This window comes from Colletotrichum lupini, chromosome 1 (assembly GCF_023278565.1).
Source record: "Colletotrichum lupini chromosome 1, complete sequence".
Lineage (NCBI taxonomy): Eukaryota > Fungi > Ascomycota > Sordariomycetes > Glomerellales > Glomerellaceae > Colletotrichum > Colletotrichum lupini.
In genome coordinates, this window is record NC_064672.1 from 2,394,450 (window position 1) to 2,413,457 (window position 19,008).

The window sequence follows — 19,008 nt, forward strand, 5'->3', positions numbered from 1 at the left end:
AATCAGGCTTTCACCATTCTTCTTCCATCTTGTTGTTCAACACTACCCTTATGCTCCTAGTTGTTGCCTTAGTCCACACTTTCTGTTCCGCTACCACGTTATTCAGCTGTCGCACAAGACTGAGCTAGCCATGATCTGAATCAATTCGATCAGCTTTGGCCAGAGCTTAAAACCATCGCACCTGAGAAAGAGCTGACCAAGCTGACCTGCACAGCTTCCTGTGACGACACTAGCTACTGACGTCTATACAATGACACACCGATCTACTTGGCCTCCTTTCCCTTGCTCTTCTTCTTCTTCTTCTTTGTCTTCACCATCCGCCCCCCTAAGAAATCATCTCTCCCTAGGACATGCATCGCTACATCCCTCGACGAGACGGAACTCCCCTCTCTGAAAAGATCCGCATGAAGCAAGACCATCAGCCACGGCCTACTATATCGCCTGCCTGCCGTCCCGTCCCCGCTCCCGTCTCCGTCGTTGGACCGTCGGTCTTGTCCCCAACTTCTTACAAGCGCCCCTCTCCGGCCTCGTCTACTCCCTGTAGACGAATTAGAACAAATTTCTTTGGGCCACGGCCGAAGGAAGAGGAGGAACACCAACGACACGAAGAGAGATTGGCTGAAGCCTTGGACATCGATAAGGCTGCCAAGATCCTCGATTTCAGGGTTCGGCCGGCCCGAGCACTGAGGACAGAGTATACAACCCAGGCAATCGCATCTTCCACGGGTAAGTTGGGGGTTTCTAACGACCATCTGTGCTTCATTAAGCTTACACTCCTTGTTAGACTCAATCAAATTACAACGCAGCCTGCCAGCGGCGCCGTACAAAGTCCTCCAAGCGCCGGGCCTCGAGGATGACTATTACCGCTCGCCCTTGGCCTACTCTTCTACCTGCCGATGCTTAGCTGTGGCTCTGGGAAACACCGTCTACCGATGGTCGGAATGGCATGATCCCCAGCCTGTCTACCGCACTCCTCACCAGCGACATACGAGCCTGACATCTCTGTCATTTTCCTCAACCGAGGGAAACAAGGCCATTCTGGCCTTTGCACGCAAGGACGGTTACTTTGGTCTTCTGTCGTTCATTGACGAAATGCTTCCGCGGTTTTGGTTTTACCACCCGTTTCCGATCGAGTGTGTCAGCTAGCGGCCATCAGTGACGAAAAGACCATCCCAAAACCCCTTCATCTCGAGTGCTACAGTGCCAACAGAGGACCTTCTGGTTGGCGATGGTCGAGGAAACATCCTGCACTATATCGTTGAGTGGCCCAGCTTGTGGGAGGTATCCCGTGACACTTGGTTTGGTAAAGTGACGCCCGTTGCCAAGATTGCAGCGCATACCTCGCAGATTTGTGCACTAGTCTGGTCTCCCGATGGTCAAGACTTTGTTTCCGGGAGCAACGACAACACGGCCTGCTACTTTGAGATACAACGATTGGACAAACAGCACAGGGACCACAACTCATCCAGGACTCAGACCCGTAAAAGCCGCCGGTCAAAAAGTGATTGGAGCCTGCCAGGAAGAGATAACATGTACTCTCGACCAAAAGAGTATGAAACGAGCGGCAATGGATCGAGCCCCGGCGTGGAGACCATGTTCGACGTCACTCCGATAAGTACAACAATCGAGGCTGGTGTTATTGGAGGCATCCCTAGAACGATACAAGCGCCTACAGAGGACTTGCGAGTGTTCAAAAGAGGAATGGAAACGCACTGTTGGCGACATGAGGCTGCAATAAAGGCAATCGCATTCTGCCCCTGGCAGAACGGGCTCGTTGCCACCGGCGGCGGCTTGGGTGACAAGTGCATCCACTTCTTCCACACGACGTCTAGCACACCACTGGCCACCATCGATGTCGGTGCGCAGGTCACCTCATTGATCTGGTCTACGACACGGCGGGAAATAGCAGCTACGTTTGGCTACAGCCATGGCTATGCGCAAACCGAGCACCCATATCGTCTTATTGTCTTCAGCTGGCCGTCTTGTCGGCAAGTCGGAGCTATTGCTTGGGCGGGTGGCCCACGGGCCTTATACGCCATTCCGTACCCAGGAGGACCATCAGATGCACTCAAGGGAAGTCGTACGGCAAAAGAAGGAACCATTGTCGTGGCATCGAGCGACGAGACTCTCAAGTTTCATGAAGTCTGGCAGGACAAGCCAAAATCGACTACCGGAGGCGCCGTTGGGATGTTGGGCGGTAGTGACATTCTCGAGGCACTTGGTGGGATCGATAAGGATGGAGACGTCATTCGATAAGTCGCGAGAGGAGATAGCTGCTTGCTTCAAGGAATCGTCAAGTTTACAAGCAATGTCAAGTCGTGTTGAAGTATTCGTCCCGTTGACACACTACTAGAGCCCTATTTACATACAAAGGTGGAGTGCATGCATCATCAACCTGGAAGGTCGACGTGGACAACACGCAAAGCACTGTAGTTCTAGGCCCCCATTTACTCAGCTAGTTAGGTGACCTCCAAACCACCGGAGGCGCTAATACCCCAGGCACCCTTGAAAGCATACCGACTCAAAGACCCCTGTCACTACGGCGCCGCCTACATACACAGAAACGTAACTCACAGTCCTTGTTGCGGACGACCTGACGTCCTGAGCGCTTGTCTCACAACCCCCGTCTCCGTCCATCCCCCCGTTCCCCAGCGCATGAACACCTCCAAAACCTCCCCCGAATCCGCAACCACTCCGGACCATTCAGGAACAACGTTTGCACCCATCGTCATCCCTTCCAATCTAAACCTCCTGCTTGTGAACTCTGCCATCCACTACGAGCATCGGTCGGCAATCGTAACACACACATACACCTCACGGGAAATCAACTCCAAAATCTATCCCCACAGAGACATTCGCGACTACACAACAGACCAAGAACATGTCCACCCTGAACCAGCTTTACCTGCTCGCCGACCACGTCAAGCTCTCCCTCCTGGAGCGCCAGCGCGCCCTGTCGCTCAACCTCGACGCCGACACCCAGGACGGACACATCTCTCGCTCGCTCGACCAATTCAAAGATGGCCTGGAAGCATTAGACGCCGAGGCCAAGCGCCTGCAGGGTACCGGCGATGAGAGGTGAGCTTCCTCCTCCTTTGGTCCTGTCCCCTTACCTATACGACGGAATCCTCCAGAACCGACGTTCAGGCCGGAATTTTCTCCGAGTTCTGCGCGAGAGCATCGTGGCCCATTTTCTGTGCGTTATACGGTATGCTAACCTGGACGCTACTTCCCGCAGCGCCGCCCTGAACATCACCGACTCCCTCCCCGCGCTGCAGAAGCAATTCTCAGACCTGACCTCCCAATTCCACGGGTTCTCGAACCCCTCCACCTCCTCCACCACAACCTCGCCAAACGACCCCTCCCTCGCCGCCGACTTTGACGCCGCCCAGTCCACGAAACCCCTCAAGGGCTCCCTTCGGGGCCTCCCCGGCGGTGCCGCCGCCGCAAACAACAGCAAGACCGTCCGCTTCACCGATTCCCCCGGCGCCGCAGCAGCAGCAGCCGAAGAAGACGCCGCCGCCGCAGCACTCTTCGGCCCCGGCCGGTACCGCGACGACCCGGCCGACACGGCGGGCTACCGCGACCAGGCCGAGGGCATGGACAACCAGCAGATCCACGCGTACCACTCGCAAATCATGCGCGACCAGGACGACCACCTGGACCGGCTGGGCGAGTCCATCGGGCGGCAGAGGGAGCTGAGCATGCAGATCGGCGACGAGCTCGACTCGCACGTCGCCATGCTGGACGAGGTGGACGAGGTCGTGGACCGGCACCAGGGCCGGCTCGACCGGGCGCGCCGGTCGCTGGGGAAGGTCGCGCGGGACGCTGGGGAGAATAAGCAGATGATGACGATTGTCGTGCTCATCATCATTCTGGTTTTGCTGATTGCCATTCTGAAATGATGAGCGAGGGCATGAAAGGATGAAAGGATGGGGAAGAGAGAAGCGGCAGCGGCAGCGGCAGCGGATGGGTCATAGTCATGCACGGGCAGCCTCTCTTTGATTTTTGTCTGTTTCGTTGGGGTTTCCCTCTTTGGTTTGGGACCCGTCCTCGTCAGAGAGACAGGCGCGGGAGACATATAGGTACTTGTTTAAAGTCTTTCGAGTATAAGGCGCATAGCATGGTTTGGCGTTTTAGGAGTCTTTCTTTCAATCAGAGTCAATTTCTTCGTCTATCATAGCAATCATTCTTTAGATATCTCTCGGACATGTATTCCGACGGGATCCGCGAAGAAAGCCTACGCGGCCCCAGGTGAACTAGAAGGAGAGGGCCAACGTAACTGAATGGTTGATCCACATTTTGGTAATGTATCACCATGAACGTGAATGCGCTCCTGCAAAAGGTACGCATTTGGAAGAGTTTCATCTTCATTTTGCCATCATTGAGCCTTCATATATGCACTCCGACCCACCGAATCTCGAAGCCACCAAAGTAGTTTCATCGTCGGTCTATTAGTCTAGTTGGTTAGGACGTCGGATTCTGATTCTCAGAACCTTCCGTAGGCCCAGGTTCGAATCCTGGATGGACCTCTCTCCCTTTTGTCACTTTCGAATATGATTCCAATCTCGCGATAGTGATATTAGCATTCTTTTTGGGTTCATATTACATGAGGAACATTTTAGTTCGTTACTTGATGATGACGGGAGTTCAGGCGGTACTGCTGTGATGGCTTCACTCTATAAGGCCAAGCCTCACTTTGTTACAACATGCCAGTCTTGGCCCCGACGCCATGTCATTCTGCACATATTCAACATAGAATTGCTTCCATAATCGTCGTTCGACTGAGAACTATATCCGACGAGACTAACAGATGACAAGCCTCGTCGGGTCTTGGACAACGTTAACTTTAAACTCTTAGCTAGTAAAACCAACTCCCGCCTTCGCCCGTTTTCGAACAAAAAAGCCTATTGCAACTTTTCTCTCACACACACTTACACACACCTTCTATATCCTCACAACGATAGCCTCCCGCACCAAACGATCCCGAACGCCCCCAACAGCAGCAGCATTCACAAACACAGTCCTCCCCGTACCCCTCCGTCCCCCATGCCACCACAGCACCCATCCCCAGACCAGCAAACACCAACCCAGAGCAAGCAAGGCCTTGAACCACGCCATCACCACATTGCCTACACGACGACCGATATTAACTCCAACACCACCACCACCACCGCTAGCAACCACGGCAAAAGCCTCGGCCTCCAACAAGACAACCGCCTCATACGCCGCCTGCAACCCGTCAAACGCCACCGCCTCCCGCCCGCGACCGCAGTGCACGTGCCCAAAGACGTGCAGACGCGGCCGCGCCCGCCAGACTTCGGCCAGGAGCATTTCGCACCCCCAGTGGCCGCGCGGGTCGTCCATGTGGCCCTTTGGCGGCGCGTGGGTGACGAGAACGTCTGTCCCGGGAGGGATCGTGCCGCGCCAGGGGTCGGAGGTGGCGTTGTCGACGTCTGTCGTGCGCAAGGAAGAGGAGGAGGAGGAGCAATAGGGGGCGGCGCCGCCGGAGCGCGGGTACTGAAAGGCCCAGTTGCCGTGCCGCGGCGTATACGGACTGCCGTAGACGCGAATCTCGCGGCCAGCGTACGTCCTGTCCCCGTCGTCGAGACGGCGCGGGGGTATCGTGAGCGTCGTTGCTGTGCGGTTTAGGTAGATGATGTCGCCCCAGCCCAGAGGTGAGCCGTCGTCGTCGTCGTCGTCTTCACCATCTCTGCGTGACATCGAGCTGCCCTCGCCGTCCCGTGACCGTCCACCAAGCTTGATCCCCTTGCCATACCCCTTATCCAAACACAGATCGTGATTCCCCGCCACGACGACCTTGAACCGGTGAGGCTGCGCCCGGATCCACCCCAGCGCCTCCCGCAGCTCCCTCCTCGTGCCCGAGGCCGTGAGGTCGCCCGCGTGCACGAGGATGTCGCCCGGCGGCAGGCGCGGTTTGGTGTTGTGCGTGTCCGAGACGCAGACCACGGTCACGGCGTCGTCGTTTTTGTCGTTGCCGCTGCCGCTGCCGTACGTCACGGGGTGCGAAACGGGGAAAGAGTCGTAGAGGTATCTCGCACCTGTCGAGAGGGGGCTGGAGAGGAGACGGGTTGCTATCCCGTCGTCTTCTGGGCGGTTGAGGATGGCGTCCAGGCCGGATGAGGAGCGGGAGAGTGGCATGTTCGTCTATCTCTTTCGCTCACTCTTTTGCCTCTGTGCTGTTTTGAGTGATGTGAAATGCCATGTATCCTGAGTTTTTCTTCAACCGTAAGCCCTCCGATAGCACTTTTTCGAAGAATGGTGCCTGATTCGTGTAAGTCGCCAGGTGTCTTCAACGCTGCTTTGCCCCTGATGAGGTGAGACGGACGAAATCGTTATATATCTCTCCAGCGAAAAAAATGATATGACGCAAAATCGCGGACCAAAAACTGTGAGTCCGTACAGTCACTCTGACAAACGATAAGAAAGAAAACCAAACACAATCACGGAGGGCGGGTAAGTTCCATCACAAGTGAGAAAACCTCAAGCCATCTCCGATGAGTCTTACAAGGTGGTGAGAGAGTTCTTTTTGCACCACTCAGAAAGCCCCCGCGTGATTGCCCCTCCAATGGAAATGACATGATTGTGACAAAATCACCAGATCTGTGTGTTTTCTTCCCCCGTAACGTGGGTCAACTTTCTGACGAGACCTGGCAACGCCATTTGCGACGACACCGTAAAAATCGTAACGCGCTTTTGGGTGAACAGATGGACTGCTTGGTATTCTTTGCTCAAACATGCCTACCATCTGATCAACACAAATTTGAACACCTTGACGAGAACCTCACTTTTTACCCCAAGAGGGTCGGTCCCCTCATCTTTCGCTGCTCCATGGGAAATCAATACATAGTTGCTAGTTTGAGTGGAACCCCTCAGACTCGGAAAGATGGTTGATAGAAACGGTGGATCAATACACATGAGCATGCTCTACTATGCTTTGACCAAAAACAGATTCCAAAGGCCGTCATGGTAAAAAGAAGGCGGTTCATATCGCATCAATCGCAGTTACCAAATACCTCACCCTGGCCTGGATAAGTCCGAGTGATTCAAACATAACCGACATCACAATCAAGTCAAGTCAACTCTCTGTCAAGAATCTGGGTATGCATATTTCCTTTCCGATGAGAGACTAGGTATTTGTAAGATGGAGGAAAATAAAAGCGACAGCAACGACGACGCCGACAAAACACCACCCTCCGCCACCGTAGGATAGAACAAAAAAAGCTTTCCGCCAGGAAAAAAATTCCACAAAACTTCTTTTTTTTTGGAAACCCATCTTTCCCCCAACTCATTCCTTGCCAACACAAAAAGGAAACAATAAGTAGCTTGAAGACGTGATCGAGACCCCGACGGGCAAATCAGACAATACGAGGCGGCCCGAGGGATAAACAACATGAAACAGTGAGCCCGAGCTAGACAGTAGCCGAGCGTGATATCGTACAGGTAGGGGGAGGAATATGGACAAGCTTTGTTGTCTCGATTAGCCTCTGCGTATCTCGATTGCTGGGCAACAACTTGCTACCGTTGCACCGTTGCTCCGTATGGAGGGGTTCAGGGGTCTCCTTTGACCCAAGGCATCACCATTTGCGCTGCAGACAGTTGGTGAAGTCTCGTCCCGAGGTTGTGCAGAAACTTGCCTGCCCTTCCAGGTGGGCTTGGTCGAGAGTGAAGGGAGGCCTAGATGCCAAACGAGATCGACATAGGATATGTGGTGGATTGAGCTTCCAGCCAACACCGAACGTCCAAAATGCTTGCCAAACACCCGCATATGAACAGCTCTGAGATCCCAGAGCCAGAAAGCCAAGCACTAAGACGCCGCCATGCTGCATAATGATGACATAAAAAAGGCATTACTGAGCCTGCGTAGCCAGACTCGTATTAGAGCATAACCTGAATGTCCAAAGACATCCCTCCAGCTTACGCCGGGTTGCCCTTCATTCTCTTTGCCATCCGCGGCGTAGGCGGCTTGCCCTTGTTCTGGACTCCATTGACCTGAGGACCACCCGGGGTAGGTGCCTGGGAGCCGTCCTCCTCCATCTTCACGCCGGATGGGCGTCTTCGCTTGTTGGAAGCTGGAGACGTGTTTGCACTAGGTCCGCTGGAGCTGGTGCCTTGCTGGCTCTGTTGCATCTGCATGCCGGGTGCCTGCATGTGGCCTTGCGCAGGGCTTCCAGTGACATGAGGCGAGCCAGGAAGCTGCATGTGCGGCTGAGCCGGGCTCGCACCCATTGGGAACTGACCGAAGCTGGGTGTCCTGGGAGCTTGGGGCATGGGCTGACCGTTCATGACTTGCGGCTGGGCGTTGATCTGGCCGACGTACTGCTCAAGAGCAGCGTAGGGGCCGAGGTTAGGGTGGTTGTGGTAGAAGGCGAAAAGGGGGTTCATTTGGCCGATCACTTCAGCAATCTGCATGTCATCTTTAGTGCCGGAGATCCACATGCATGCGCGGGCGAGCTGTCACATACCTCGAGGAACTGGAACACAGCTTCGGTAACCCCCATACCCCTCTTGACCGCCGACTCCGGAAGATCCACCAGTGCTTCTGGCGGAGGATTTTGCGGGGACTTCATCATACGAGCCTTGCCCTTCTTGCTCATTTCTGGGGAGGTCTTGGTGTCAGGGGAGTTGACCTTGTGCCACTCCTTCACCCAGTTATGCACGGGCTTCGCAGCTTCGATAGCGGCCTTTCTAGAAATGTATTCTTCGTGGTTGGTTGTCAAGAATTCAAAGAGTTCAATCTTTTGCTCCGCATCAAAGTGGGCTCTGACGGTGCCCGTAGCGACAAGCTGCGCGCAAGATTAGAAGCTGTATCTGTCCTCGGCAATAGAAGCTTTTAACTTACGTGCGAACCGCTATCGTACCAGTAGACCAAACTGGACTTCGTGTTCTCAATCCAGTGGCCGTCGCCGGGGAGTGGTCGATCCGTCGTCCCCTTTTCCATGATCAACTGCATGTTCTTGACACCGCTGTCGAAGTGCGTGTGGAAGTATCGAGGAAGTGCGGGGTAGGTAATCTCGTATTGCTTGTCTGCCTGGTCTTCGACGTCGGTGATGTGTACAGAGTGTCGGAACACGCCCTTGGTGGAGAAGAATTGATTGACGAAGCTATTCCAGTAGGACAGGTCGTCTTTGCCCTTGGGGCCCTGAACTTTTTGTTAGTGAGCTGTGACTAAGTGCTGTCTTCAGTTTCAACTTACGGGGAAGCCGCTCAAATGTTCGCTAAACTGCATTAACTTGAGTAGGCAGTGTCCCTTCATTCCTTCCCTCCTTTGTTGTTGAGAAAGAGCCATGCTGTTGGCAACGGCAGCCTGGGCCGCAGCCTGCTGCGCGGGGTTCATTTGTTGCGGTCCAGGTTGGGGAGCCATTTGAGGAGGACCCTGCGGTTGAGCTTGAGGCTGAGGGGGCTGCGGTTGCTGGTTCGGTGCCGGGCCCGGAGTTTGAGACGGCGTGGGCTGTCCTGCAGATTGAGGATTGACGGGTTGCGCGGGCTGCTGCTGTGGTGTCTGATGCGGTGTCTGCTGGGGTTGCGGTTGAGGCTGCTGCGGTCCGCCTTGGGGTTGCTGGCCCTGTTGCTGCTGCTGTTGCGCTTGCTGCTGGGCCTGTTGCTGAGCTTGTTGCTGAGCCTGCTGTTGCTGAGCCTGCTGCTGGGCCTGTTGCTGCTGGGCTTGCTGCTGTTGCATTGCCATCTGGGCCTGTTGGAGGTTTTGCATGTGCTGAGGGTTCATCTGTACCGGCTGGCCGGGCTGTTGTTGGCCCTGTTGCATCTGTTGATTCTGTTGAGCGACGGCTTGCTGCTGGAGAGCGATCTGCTGAGCGAGCATCGCCTGTGCCTGGGGGTTGTGTTGCTGCTATATCCTATCGTAAGTAACGTGAATAGCAAGTTGGATATGCGATACTTACCGGCCGCATGCCCTGCCTCATAGCCGCGATCTGAGCTGCGTTCATCGGGTTCATTGGCATTCCCATCGGCATACCATTGACGCCCGCCATATTCGCGTTGAAGGCCTGCTGGGCCATGAGCGCTTGCCGCGCCTGTTGCTGCTGCTGGAACAAGCGCTGCTGTGCCATCTGGGTGGCGTGCGCCATCGCCGCTGGAGTTTGGACTACGCGACTCGGTCAGTAAGGAAGCAAATAGACAAGACACCGAGGCGAGGCGCGTGGGCTCAACATACAGTTACCAAACTGATTTTGCTGGAACATTTGGTTTTGGGCAGGATTGAGATGCTGCAGAGCGTGAGCGTTCGGACCTCCAGCACCCGGCGGCATGCCGCCCATCAACTGATTTGGATTAACCTGACCACCAGGCCCTGATACTGCCATGTGCATCTGGTGAGGCATTCCTCCGCCCGGGCCTTGCTGCCCTGGGTTGTGAGGCATACCCTGGGCCATGGGGTGCCCGGGTACACCTGGATGCTGTTGCATGCCGGCAGGATGGCCTGCAAAAGACGGTCCCATACTCGTCATCATGTCTCCGGCGTGTCGATGATCCACAGCGTGGATATCGACGTGTCTATCCTCCGTACTATCTCATGCGCCAACGTGCAAAGGTGGTCTATCTCGACGGCAAATCGGTAATCGGGGCCGCAAAGGTACGAAGGATTGGGGCGGCTGGAGTTGCGGAGATGGGCGCGACGCGGCAGCGATGGAGTCGTGATTTGCAAGACGCGGGAAGTGGTGTCAATCGTGTGGTGCGGGTGCGGGCGGGCTCGACTAGCGTTATCGATTGCGATAGGAGTCGTTTAATGCAAACGGTCGGGTCAACAGGTGAAGAGGGACCGAGAAGGCATCGATGATCGGCGTGACGACAACGGTGGGTGGGCGATATTGTGATAAGGAGGTCGGGATGCGACGACAAACAACGAAAGAAGTGGAAGTGAGATGTAGGGGAGGTGAGATGGCGGGTGGGTATGTGCCCTGCGACCAAAGGAGAGCCCGACTGAGTGACGGGGTAGAAAGTTGGCGTCGGCAAAGACGTGGGCGACTAGAGAAGGGAAAATGCGTTGGTTGTCTAAGGTAATCTCGAAAGGATGGATACGACGGACGCAAAGACGTGTCGACGTTTCGCGCGATAGCGAAAGCGAGCGGAAACAGATGTGGGAATCTCGTGAGAGTGGACGACGAATGCTTCAATCGACCGGTGTCGATGACATTCGGAGAGCGGGTTGGTTCGAGATGCCCAATTTTTATTGCACAAGTCGAGCGCAACGAACAAGCCTTTTCCGCGCCGCCTTGCCTTGCCAGGAAAGCGGGAAGGAGAGAGGGAGAGAAAGATTTGGGGTTTTTTTTTTTGGAGGTGGGTGAGTGGTACGGTGCGGTGCTGGCAGGCTGGCTAAAGAAGAACGGACGCAGAGACGACGCAACCAAAGGGAACTGGTCTGGGAGAGAGAGTCTCTGGCTGGGCGTGCTGAGCTCTGGCTCTTTTGCAAGCGGGCAGCGGAAACCCAAGTGATTTGCTTTGGAGGTTGGCTGTTTGGGGGGTGTTTGCAATTAAGCAGTACTACGGAACGAGATGAGTGTCCGGAGCCCCGGTAGACTGGAACAAATTATAAAAAAAAGAGGCTTCAGCCAGGGGTGTTTGAGGAGGAGTAGGACCAAGTGGTGTCGTAGAAATGGGAGGTTGTATGCGTACTCCGTAGAAAGGTTGAAAGGCGAGGCTTCAACTTGTGGCCAAATCCAAGCCCAGAGGCCGATCAAGAGACAGCAATGGAAGCAGCGAGAGAGAAGGGACGGTAAGGTAAGGTAGGCAACGAGGCAAGGTACAAGGCATAAGGCATGAAATGGCGGGATAAGGATCGAGGTCGAGCGAGAAAGAGAGAGGGCCCTGGGGAACGGGAACAGAGTAGGGACAGAGAAGCGTGAGGTGGGCGGGCGACCATGCCAGAATGTCGGGCTGCTGCTGCTCTATGCTCCCATCGGCTTCGGGAGAGTGGGTCTAATCGTTTTGTAGGATACGCTATGTGACAATACGACATGTAGAAACATGGATATGCCGGAATGGGGTGGCGGGAAGCTCCAGAAAAATGCGGGACATGCCTTTATCAAGAAGAGCGGGAGGGCTGCGATCAGCACTTTTATGCAACAAGGCAAGCTTCTTCAGCAATATCCACCCAGGGGTCAGGCAGTGTAGCAGAATTGACCAGCACAGCAAAAGCACACCTCATTGCTCAGCGCACGCAGGAGAGTCCGGGCCGGATACCTTACCTCCAAGTCTCTTTTTGCTACCATCCTCTCACTAGGTGCTCCGTGTCGTCCTTTCAATCTTCCTCGCTCGACCACATCCCGAAATTCCGCTGCAATGGCCTCCACGGCAGCAACATGACAAATGTGCGAAAATGATAGCGCCGGAATCGCGTAGAGCTGCCCGTCCTCCGCCTGGCTTTTGCGTTCGCCAATGGCCACCACGTGTCCACCGAACCACCCGGTCGCTTTTACTTGCTCGACCCCATCACACACGTACCGGAGCACGGGGAAGAGAGAGGTGTTAGAGGTCATCTCACTCGCGGCCCCCCCCCCCCATACCTCGTCTGGTGACATGAACCTTGAGAAAGGGTCCAATGAGCTCAATTCAAATCCTTCTATGGCGGGGATCGGGCACTACGGCGAATACCTCCGAGCTCCAAGGTCACGTGGTGCACAGCGACTCTAGCTTTCCCCCAATCCCCACCAAAACTTTTTTCGGACCCGACCAGAGATCCAAGCTTGAGTCACGTGAATTAGACGTGAAGTGGAAGTGGATCCATTCGTCCAAAGGGTCGGGTGTCCGCCCGCCAGGGGAAGGAAAGAGAAAGAAAAATCTTTGAGGCTGTGTCTCCACTATTTCCTTCGTGAGCCTCATCTATAAAATCTCTTCTCCTGCACGTCAATCCGTGACTTCTCACCAACTCTGGGCAACCAACTTCTTTCTCACGCCACACTCTCGTATCGACAGCCAGGACCGCACTCACGCTGCATTCAGAGATCGCAAGCTTCATTTCAAGCTTTGCAATTGATTGCTTTCTGCGCGCGCGTTTTCTCTGGCTGTCGCTGCGACGGCCTACAGACAGGTAAGCATCATATCTTTTTCTTCACACGGCTCTCGCATCTCTCTCCGAATGATGACATTCAAGAAACATTGTCTTCTTTTCCCAACCGAATCGACCATGAAGAAACCTAGTCTGTTCGGGTTCCCCTCGAAAGGAACCTGTTACTTGCCAGTATATTCTGTCTGACACATCATCTTCACTCTTCATCAGCACTGGCATCTCTTGCCCTCAAGAGCAAACCTCGCTGACAAGTGTGATAGTAGGGACACGACGCACACTGCTACACCTCTCCGCTCTCTCATCACTAACCCCTCCAGCATCTCATTCATCACCCTCGAGCCACAAGGTTAGTACTTTATATTTCTCCTCTACACATCGACGCAACAACTCCACACCACATCATGATGAAATTTCCACTTGTTCGCAGTTTTCACTCGAGTCGCGGCCTGAGCCTTGGCGGGAACGCTTGCAAAAGCGTTTCTTAAGCGACGTATGAGGGCTAACACTTCCTTGGATGTCTGATTTTTTTTTATCACAAAAACATTGTTTTTCAACGAACTTGACCTTTGCTCGACGGCAAGCTAACGGGATTTTCAAGAATAGGACGCTTCTATGGTATCTTACGTTGCTCAGACCGCGCGTCCTTCTGGACGCGCTGCAAACAGCTATTAATAAGAATAAAATCTTCATTCATCTTTGTAAACCATATCGTTTCTGCCTCGCTCGCTGTGATCCGTGAATATGACGTGTGCCGGATACTCGCAATGCATCCGGATCTTGTGGTTAAGGGGAAAATAACGTGGTAAATCCACACGCGATATCCCAAACTCGCAATCGTCGCTATGTTCCAATCACGGTCCAACACGGGATTGTAGTGAACGTGTAGGACCGGTGATGTATCTATGGCCCCTTGCCGGGTGTTTACGATGAAATATTAAACCTCCAAGTCTGATGGGCATAACATCACCAAGTAAAATTGATCAACCACACACGGAGCCTCCGACCTGAATGTCCAAAAGGAAAAATCACCGACAACTCAAGCCATAAGCGTCTGGCGTCAGGCAAGGTAGGTAGTGTCAAGCACGCAGGCTCCAATAAAAGAGATGCCGTCAAAAGAGATGCCAAAATGACATCTTCAGTTGCGACATCAATCACGTCACCGAACCAGGCAGGCAGGTACAAAGCATCCCAAAATACCACACACACCATAACTACCAGAATCGACATCATTGTCTCTCTTGAATTGATAACTTTTTGCTTCCCTCTGCCATGCCTCGGACAAACAACAACGACAAGAGCAACCTCCGCGTCCCTTCCACAAGAGTACTATTCCCAAAATGCTGCAGCCCAACCCCACTGAAACAAACGCCATCACGGAGGCCGTAGCCATGCACCGCGTTATTCACGTTGCCCAAAAAGAACGTTCTAAAATCCGACCTGCACCCAAAACTGATCCCAATAGTAAACGCCTCCCCCCCTTTGCAGCAGGTGAACGATCGGGGGGAAAAAGCACCAAAGCCAAAGCCGTCCCATCACAGCACATCCCCATGAACCGACCGCCCCCTTAGACGACGCGCAACCCTTCCCTAATAGACTCGGGTATCTCCCTTCGTCTGCCGCCCACGATACCTCTCCTGTTCCTGCCCGTCCGACCCCTACCAAGCCAATTCAGCTTGAGCAGCCGGCACAGCTCCTCCATCCTTCTGTTTCCCTCCTCGCTGCCGTCGCCCGTCGCGCCCCCGATGCTGGCGAGGATGCTCATGCACTGCAACATGCGTCCCACCATCTCGGTGACCTGCTTAGAGTCCTCGACGTTCTGCTCTCGCGTAAACGGGCGCATCTGGCCGTCGCTCCCGGCGCTGGCGTAGCTGACGTTGCTAATGGCACGGCTGCGTCCGCCGCCTCCTGCGCTTCCGTCGCCCAGGAGCGTCGTCGCGTTCGAGTTATAGCTCGCCACGGACGGATCGAGGCTCATAGCTGTGCCGGGTCGCATCATGCTGATTGCATCCGCGGGACTTGAAGAAAGCGCCGGATCTGGTAGCGGAGATGCGAGGGCTAAAGATGCGAACGAGGACGGGAGAAATTCGAGAGAAAGCCGAGAGAAGATGGCCTTGAGAGAGTCGTAGCGGGGTAGGATGACAATATCACGGTAGGCCGTAAGTACGATACGACGCACATCTAGCACTGCCGATGCGGGACTGACGTATGGGCCGCTATCGGAGGACTGTGACTTGACGCCGCCCCAGAATTGACGGGCTTGGTCCGGGTTCATGAGAACGCCACAGCCAGAGAACTCGAGGTCCAAGGGTAAAAAGACGGCCTGCATGTAAGGCAGAATCGAGGTGTAGGTGATGAGCCACATCTCGACGAGAGCCGGAATGACTTTGTCTTCCTGCGTGCGCCGGAGAGTGTGGTCCAGGGAGGCGAAGCCGGTCGACAAGAGCTCGCGCAAATCCTCGAGAATGATGTTGGGCGACATGCGTTGGATGCAGTATTGAATGTGCAACGTCACCAGCCTATTGAAATCCTCCACCGGCTGTCGCAGATCTTCGCCTTCAAAAATGACGAGCATCTTGGCTTTCAGATACGGCCAGGCATCGTCGAGCGCCATGCTGTTGAGGCCGTATTTGCCTGCGTCAATGGGTTCAGATAGATACGACGACTGATGCGTCAATGTCGGCAGGCTGCTTGGACCTGGCCATTCCGACGGGAGAGAACTGGACTCGACGCCGAGGTTGCTGCTCTCTTTTTCAGTCTTTTTGTCCCTTCGTCCCTTGCCAAACGACGTTGCAGTCGGGGCCGGACTAGGGGGTAAGTTGAAACTGTACAAACTCGAGGGGGCGCTGGGGTCTGTCGGTTTCGAATTGCTCGATGCGGAAGACAGCGGAAGATGGTAGTCATCCTTGAGCTTGTGCTTTTGCCGCGACAAAAAGTGATGCTTCTTTTCCTTTTCCTTGCCTTCCTTCTCCATGGTGGGCGTCTCGGGCACTGCTCTGATGGTTGCGGACGATGCGTTGTTGAGATTATATATAGATTGGCCGCTGGTATCGATGAGACTACTCGTGCTGAAATTCCCGCGTTGTAATGATGCGAGCGCACTGCCGATCTTGCTTGGACTAGGGAGCGGTTTGTCTTTAGGGTCGCCCTTGGTGCCGATCTTGACCGGACGGGAGAAGAGCTTGACCTTTGATTTTTCTGGCTTCACCGGCTTCGGATCTGGAATAAGTTGCGGCGTAGGATTGATAGGACTGTGCTGTTGCTGCTGCTGCTGATGCTGCGACTGGGGCAAGCCAGGCGATGTCTGCCCCGATCGCGGGAACGCTGCGTTGGCTGCCGTGGTCGCGGCGGCGGAATGGCTTCCAAGTAGGCCGTTGTGGTATCCCTGAGTTCCAAAGCCGCTCTCTCGTGGACCGCTTGCCTCGGTCAGGCTTAGCATAGGCGGGCTGAGTGGGCCCTTTCCGCTGCTCCCCCTCCTTGCGCTCTCGGCGTCTCCGTTGGCCGGGTTCGGGACGGTCTGTGATCGCTGTCGAGCGTGCTGGAGCTGTTGGTGCTGCTGGTGCTGCTGAGTGTTCTGATGTTGAAAGGCTGCCTGCGCGGCGATGTGGCTCGCGGAGAGGGCAGGGCTCGGGTGCTGTTGCTGGTGCTGATGCTGATGTGTTGAAGATGAGTTGGCAGATGGGTGTGACATGCCCACCTGAGACAGGTTCGAGAGGCTCGTCGAGGGCAGCGTTGAGTCGAACAGGCCGGGCGTCTGGCTGTGCTTCCTCGAGTGTCCCTTGGTCAGAGGGCTCGCGGTGCGGGCAGCAGCAGCAGCGCTCACACTCCCGCTCAGTTCGCTTCCTCCTCCCGAGATAGGGCCTACTGGACCTCCGGGCGTGGTTCCCGACCGGTGAGCAGTCGGGCGCGAGAAGTTTTGCAGGCTGGCGGTGCTCGAGTTGGCCTGGGCGGTAAACTGAGCATAGATCGGGGTACTGGTGGAAGGGGCGGCAGGCGCGCTCGGAGCGTGAGATCGGGGCTTGACGAAGTGAATGGCGAGGTTCTCTTCGCTCGATGACGACTCGGCGCGGGCGGGCGGTCGTGAACGTTGCGGGTGCGGTGCGGTGGAAGCTGTCGAGCCCGGCAGAGGGCTGAAGCTGCCCGGCGCTCGGGGCGGCGGGGGTCGTGCTGGTTGCATTGTCGTGGATGTGTTAGGGTTCTGTTACATCTTGGATTTTCGGACGATTCGAGGATCGGGTGGAGGAGTCTTGAAGGTTTGTTGTGCTTGGATCGGTTTGTAAAAGTGGAATGGTTGGTTTGTCGAGGGCAAGGGCAGTATGGAGAGGTTGTTCGTCCGGTCGGGCGCGATCAAGAGCACCTTGAAAAGGTGAAAAGTTGTGGTGGTTGTGGTGGTGGTGGTGCTCGAGGATTGAGAAACCTGGAAAGCTGAAAGAAAGGGTGGTGGTGATGTAAGAAGGCCGGGGAAATACGAGGTGAGGGAGGGAAAAGGGTGGTAATGAGAAAGCGCGAGGAGTGGATTGCGCCTCACCCTCACAGAGCCGAAGTGTGAGGTAGACAAGGGACACAAAGATCAGCATCAATGCCCTCTGTACTCCGCAAGGTATTGCTGCGATCCAGTAGGCAATCTACCTTGGCAAGTGTCCGTAAGATAGGTACTCCCCATTGCATCTCATCTACCTTGCCGGTGCCCTGCACGTAATTATACCTGGTTGTTTATCCGTATCAACGCATCGCTTGCCATCGGTCAGCGGCCGCATCTAGGTCACTACCTAATAATCATTAACCCTGGACTATCGACTTCTCGTTGCTGAGGAAGCGAGCAAAACGGGCGGCCGTCTTCGCTTGCGGTGAGCAAATCCCCCCCAATTGCAGCGCATCCAGCAACCTAACCCCCGCGGACCAAATCCGGGTCAGCTCCCGTCAGATTTCCCATGTAACAGATGACCATGCTACCTCGCCTACCCTGCCCGCCAGAACCAAGGAACGATGCCTACTGCTGTACTCAACAGTCTGGCGCATTGTGCGGCGAGCCAGCCGTGAGGTTCCAGCGTAATTAATTACTGCCCCCGAGTCCTTTTCTTCTGCCCCCACCTAATAGTCCTGCCGTGATCCCATCCCCCTTGTTCCCACCACTGACGCGCCGCGGGTTGCGACCCTGGCATGACCTGGGCGGCGCATCCATGGCTTCCAGTCATCAGGAGGCTTGAGGGGGGCCGGCAGGCGGGCTGACTTAGTGTAATCAACCCCGCAGTTGTTCCAGGTTCCATCTTCAGCGGAACATTGGATTGGGACCAGCTGGAATGGGTGGAGGGACGCGAAGAGGGGCAATTGTTCCTTCCAAGCCAACCCCAACGAGCCGCACTCAATTTTCGTCATACCTTTTATCTCACGTATTTTTGCATCGTCTAAATCAACACAACGCAACCACAGCCTACCAAGCCTAATTGCCTTGCCCATCCAACCCACGAGGCCACGACATCACCAACCCAAGAAACAATGGAAGACACAAACACCACCGCCGCCGCTCCGGCCCTGCACTTCTCAGCAACCTACCAATCCCCCGCAAACGAACCCTTCACCTTCTCCGAATCCCTCCCCGCTCCACCATCCTCCGCGCCCGGCGACAAGTCCGCCTACCTCAACGCCCTGCGCAAGTCCATCAACGCCTCCCAGGAGCACATCAACAAGGAACTCACCGCCCGCATGGAAGAGGACAAGGCCAAGGAGGCCGCAAAGAACGGTGGCACCACCGCAACCAAGTCGGCCGTCGACGAGGCGCTCGAGGAGGAGAATTACGGCGAGGAGGCACCCCCCTCAGACGACTGAAGCGACAAGCAACTCAAAGGGGAGGGAGGCATGAAAACTTTCTTGACCTTTCACGGCGCCAATCGTACATTCTGTGCCACCTATATACGGGGTATTGCTGTATCATGCTGCCGCTCTCAAAAACCCAAGGCTATGCGAGTACC

The 19,008-nt window shown here is 55.1% G+C and overlaps 7 protein-coding genes and 1 non-coding gene across 8 annotated transcripts; 4 read left to right on the forward strand and 4 right to left on the reverse strand.

Annotated features, from left to right (window-relative positions):
* Positions 1-350: 350 nt before the first annotated feature.
* On the forward strand, positions 351-4,773 carry CLUP02_00662 (WD repeat domain-containing protein; the record flags this gene model as incomplete). Its single annotated transcript, XM_049279709.1, has 13 exons — positions 351-726; positions 785-1,133; positions 1,194-2,221; positions 2,288-2,318; positions 2,354-2,408; positions 2,464-2,796; positions 2,873-3,078; positions 3,135-3,182; positions 3,239-3,878; positions 3,981-4,055; positions 4,264-4,437; positions 4,506-4,576; positions 4,650-4,773. The coding sequence occupies 13 exons, from the start codon at positions 351-353 to the stop codon at positions 4,771-4,773; spliced, it is 3,510 nt and encodes a 1,169-aa protein (XP_049135666.1).
* Positions 4,449-4,532, forward strand: CLUP02_tRNA007. The gene has a single exon. It is a non-coding gene; the product is annotated as a tRNA-Gln (tRNA).
* A 174-nt stretch (positions 4,774-4,947) lies between the features above and the next one.
* CLUP02_00663 (metallophosphoesterase domain-containing protein) lies at positions 4,948-6,162 on the reverse strand (the record flags this gene model as incomplete). The annotated part of the gene is made up of 1 exon (XM_049279710.1): positions 4,948-6,162. The coding sequence occupies one exon, from the start codon at positions 6,160-6,162 to the stop codon at positions 4,948-4,950; it is 1,215 nt and encodes a 404-aa protein (XP_049135667.1).
* A 1,339-nt stretch (positions 6,163-7,501) lies between these two features.
* On the reverse strand, positions 7,502-12,512 carry CLUP02_00664 (PTAB; the record flags this gene model as incomplete). Its single annotated transcript, XM_049279711.1, has 14 exons — positions 7,502-7,799; positions 7,943-8,427; positions 8,487-8,807; positions 8,864-9,163; positions 9,218-9,850; positions 9,921-10,123; positions 10,193-10,542; positions 10,614-10,725; positions 10,783-11,001; positions 11,063-11,486; positions 11,613-11,680; positions 11,781-11,952; positions 12,001-12,176; positions 12,254-12,512. 14 exons carry the CDS (start codon positions 12,510-12,512, stop codon positions 7,502-7,504), a joined length of 4,020 nt encoding a protein of 1,339 aa, XP_049135668.1.
* A 62-nt stretch (positions 12,513-12,574) lies between these two features.
* Positions 12,575-14,402, forward strand: CLUP02_00665 (uncharacterized protein; the record flags this gene model as incomplete). The annotated part of the gene is made up of 6 exons (XM_049279712.1): positions 12,575-12,778; positions 12,949-13,063; positions 13,127-13,172; positions 13,303-13,388; positions 14,062-14,197; positions 14,261-14,402. 6 exons carry the CDS (start codon positions 12,575-12,577, stop codon positions 14,400-14,402), a joined length of 729 nt encoding a protein of 242 aa, XP_049135669.1.
* Positions 14,403-14,606: 204 nt separating this feature from the next.
* CLUP02_00666 (uncharacterized protein) lies at positions 14,607-17,216 on the reverse strand (the record flags this gene model as incomplete). Its single annotated transcript, XM_049279713.1, has 1 exon — positions 14,607-17,216. The coding sequence occupies one exon, from the start codon at positions 17,214-17,216 to the stop codon at positions 14,607-14,609; it is 2,610 nt and encodes an 869-aa protein (XP_049135670.1).
* Positions 17,217-17,240: 24 nt separating this feature from the next.
* On the reverse strand, positions 17,241-17,987 carry CLUP02_00667 (uncharacterized protein; the record flags this gene model as incomplete). The annotated part of the gene is made up of 5 exons (XM_049279714.1): positions 17,241-17,464; positions 17,568-17,664; positions 17,745-17,772; positions 17,838-17,875; positions 17,940-17,987. 5 exons carry the CDS (start codon positions 17,985-17,987, stop codon positions 17,241-17,243), a joined length of 435 nt encoding a protein of 144 aa, XP_049135671.1.
* A 548-nt stretch (positions 17,988-18,535) lies between these two features.
* CLUP02_00668 (Gon7 family protein) lies at positions 18,536-18,865 on the forward strand (the record flags this gene model as incomplete). The annotated part of the gene is made up of 1 exon (XM_049279715.1): positions 18,536-18,865. One exon carries the CDS (start codon positions 18,536-18,538, stop codon positions 18,863-18,865), a length of 330 nt encoding a protein of 109 aa, XP_049135672.1.
* Between the last annotated feature and the right edge of the window lie 143 nt (positions 18,866-19,008).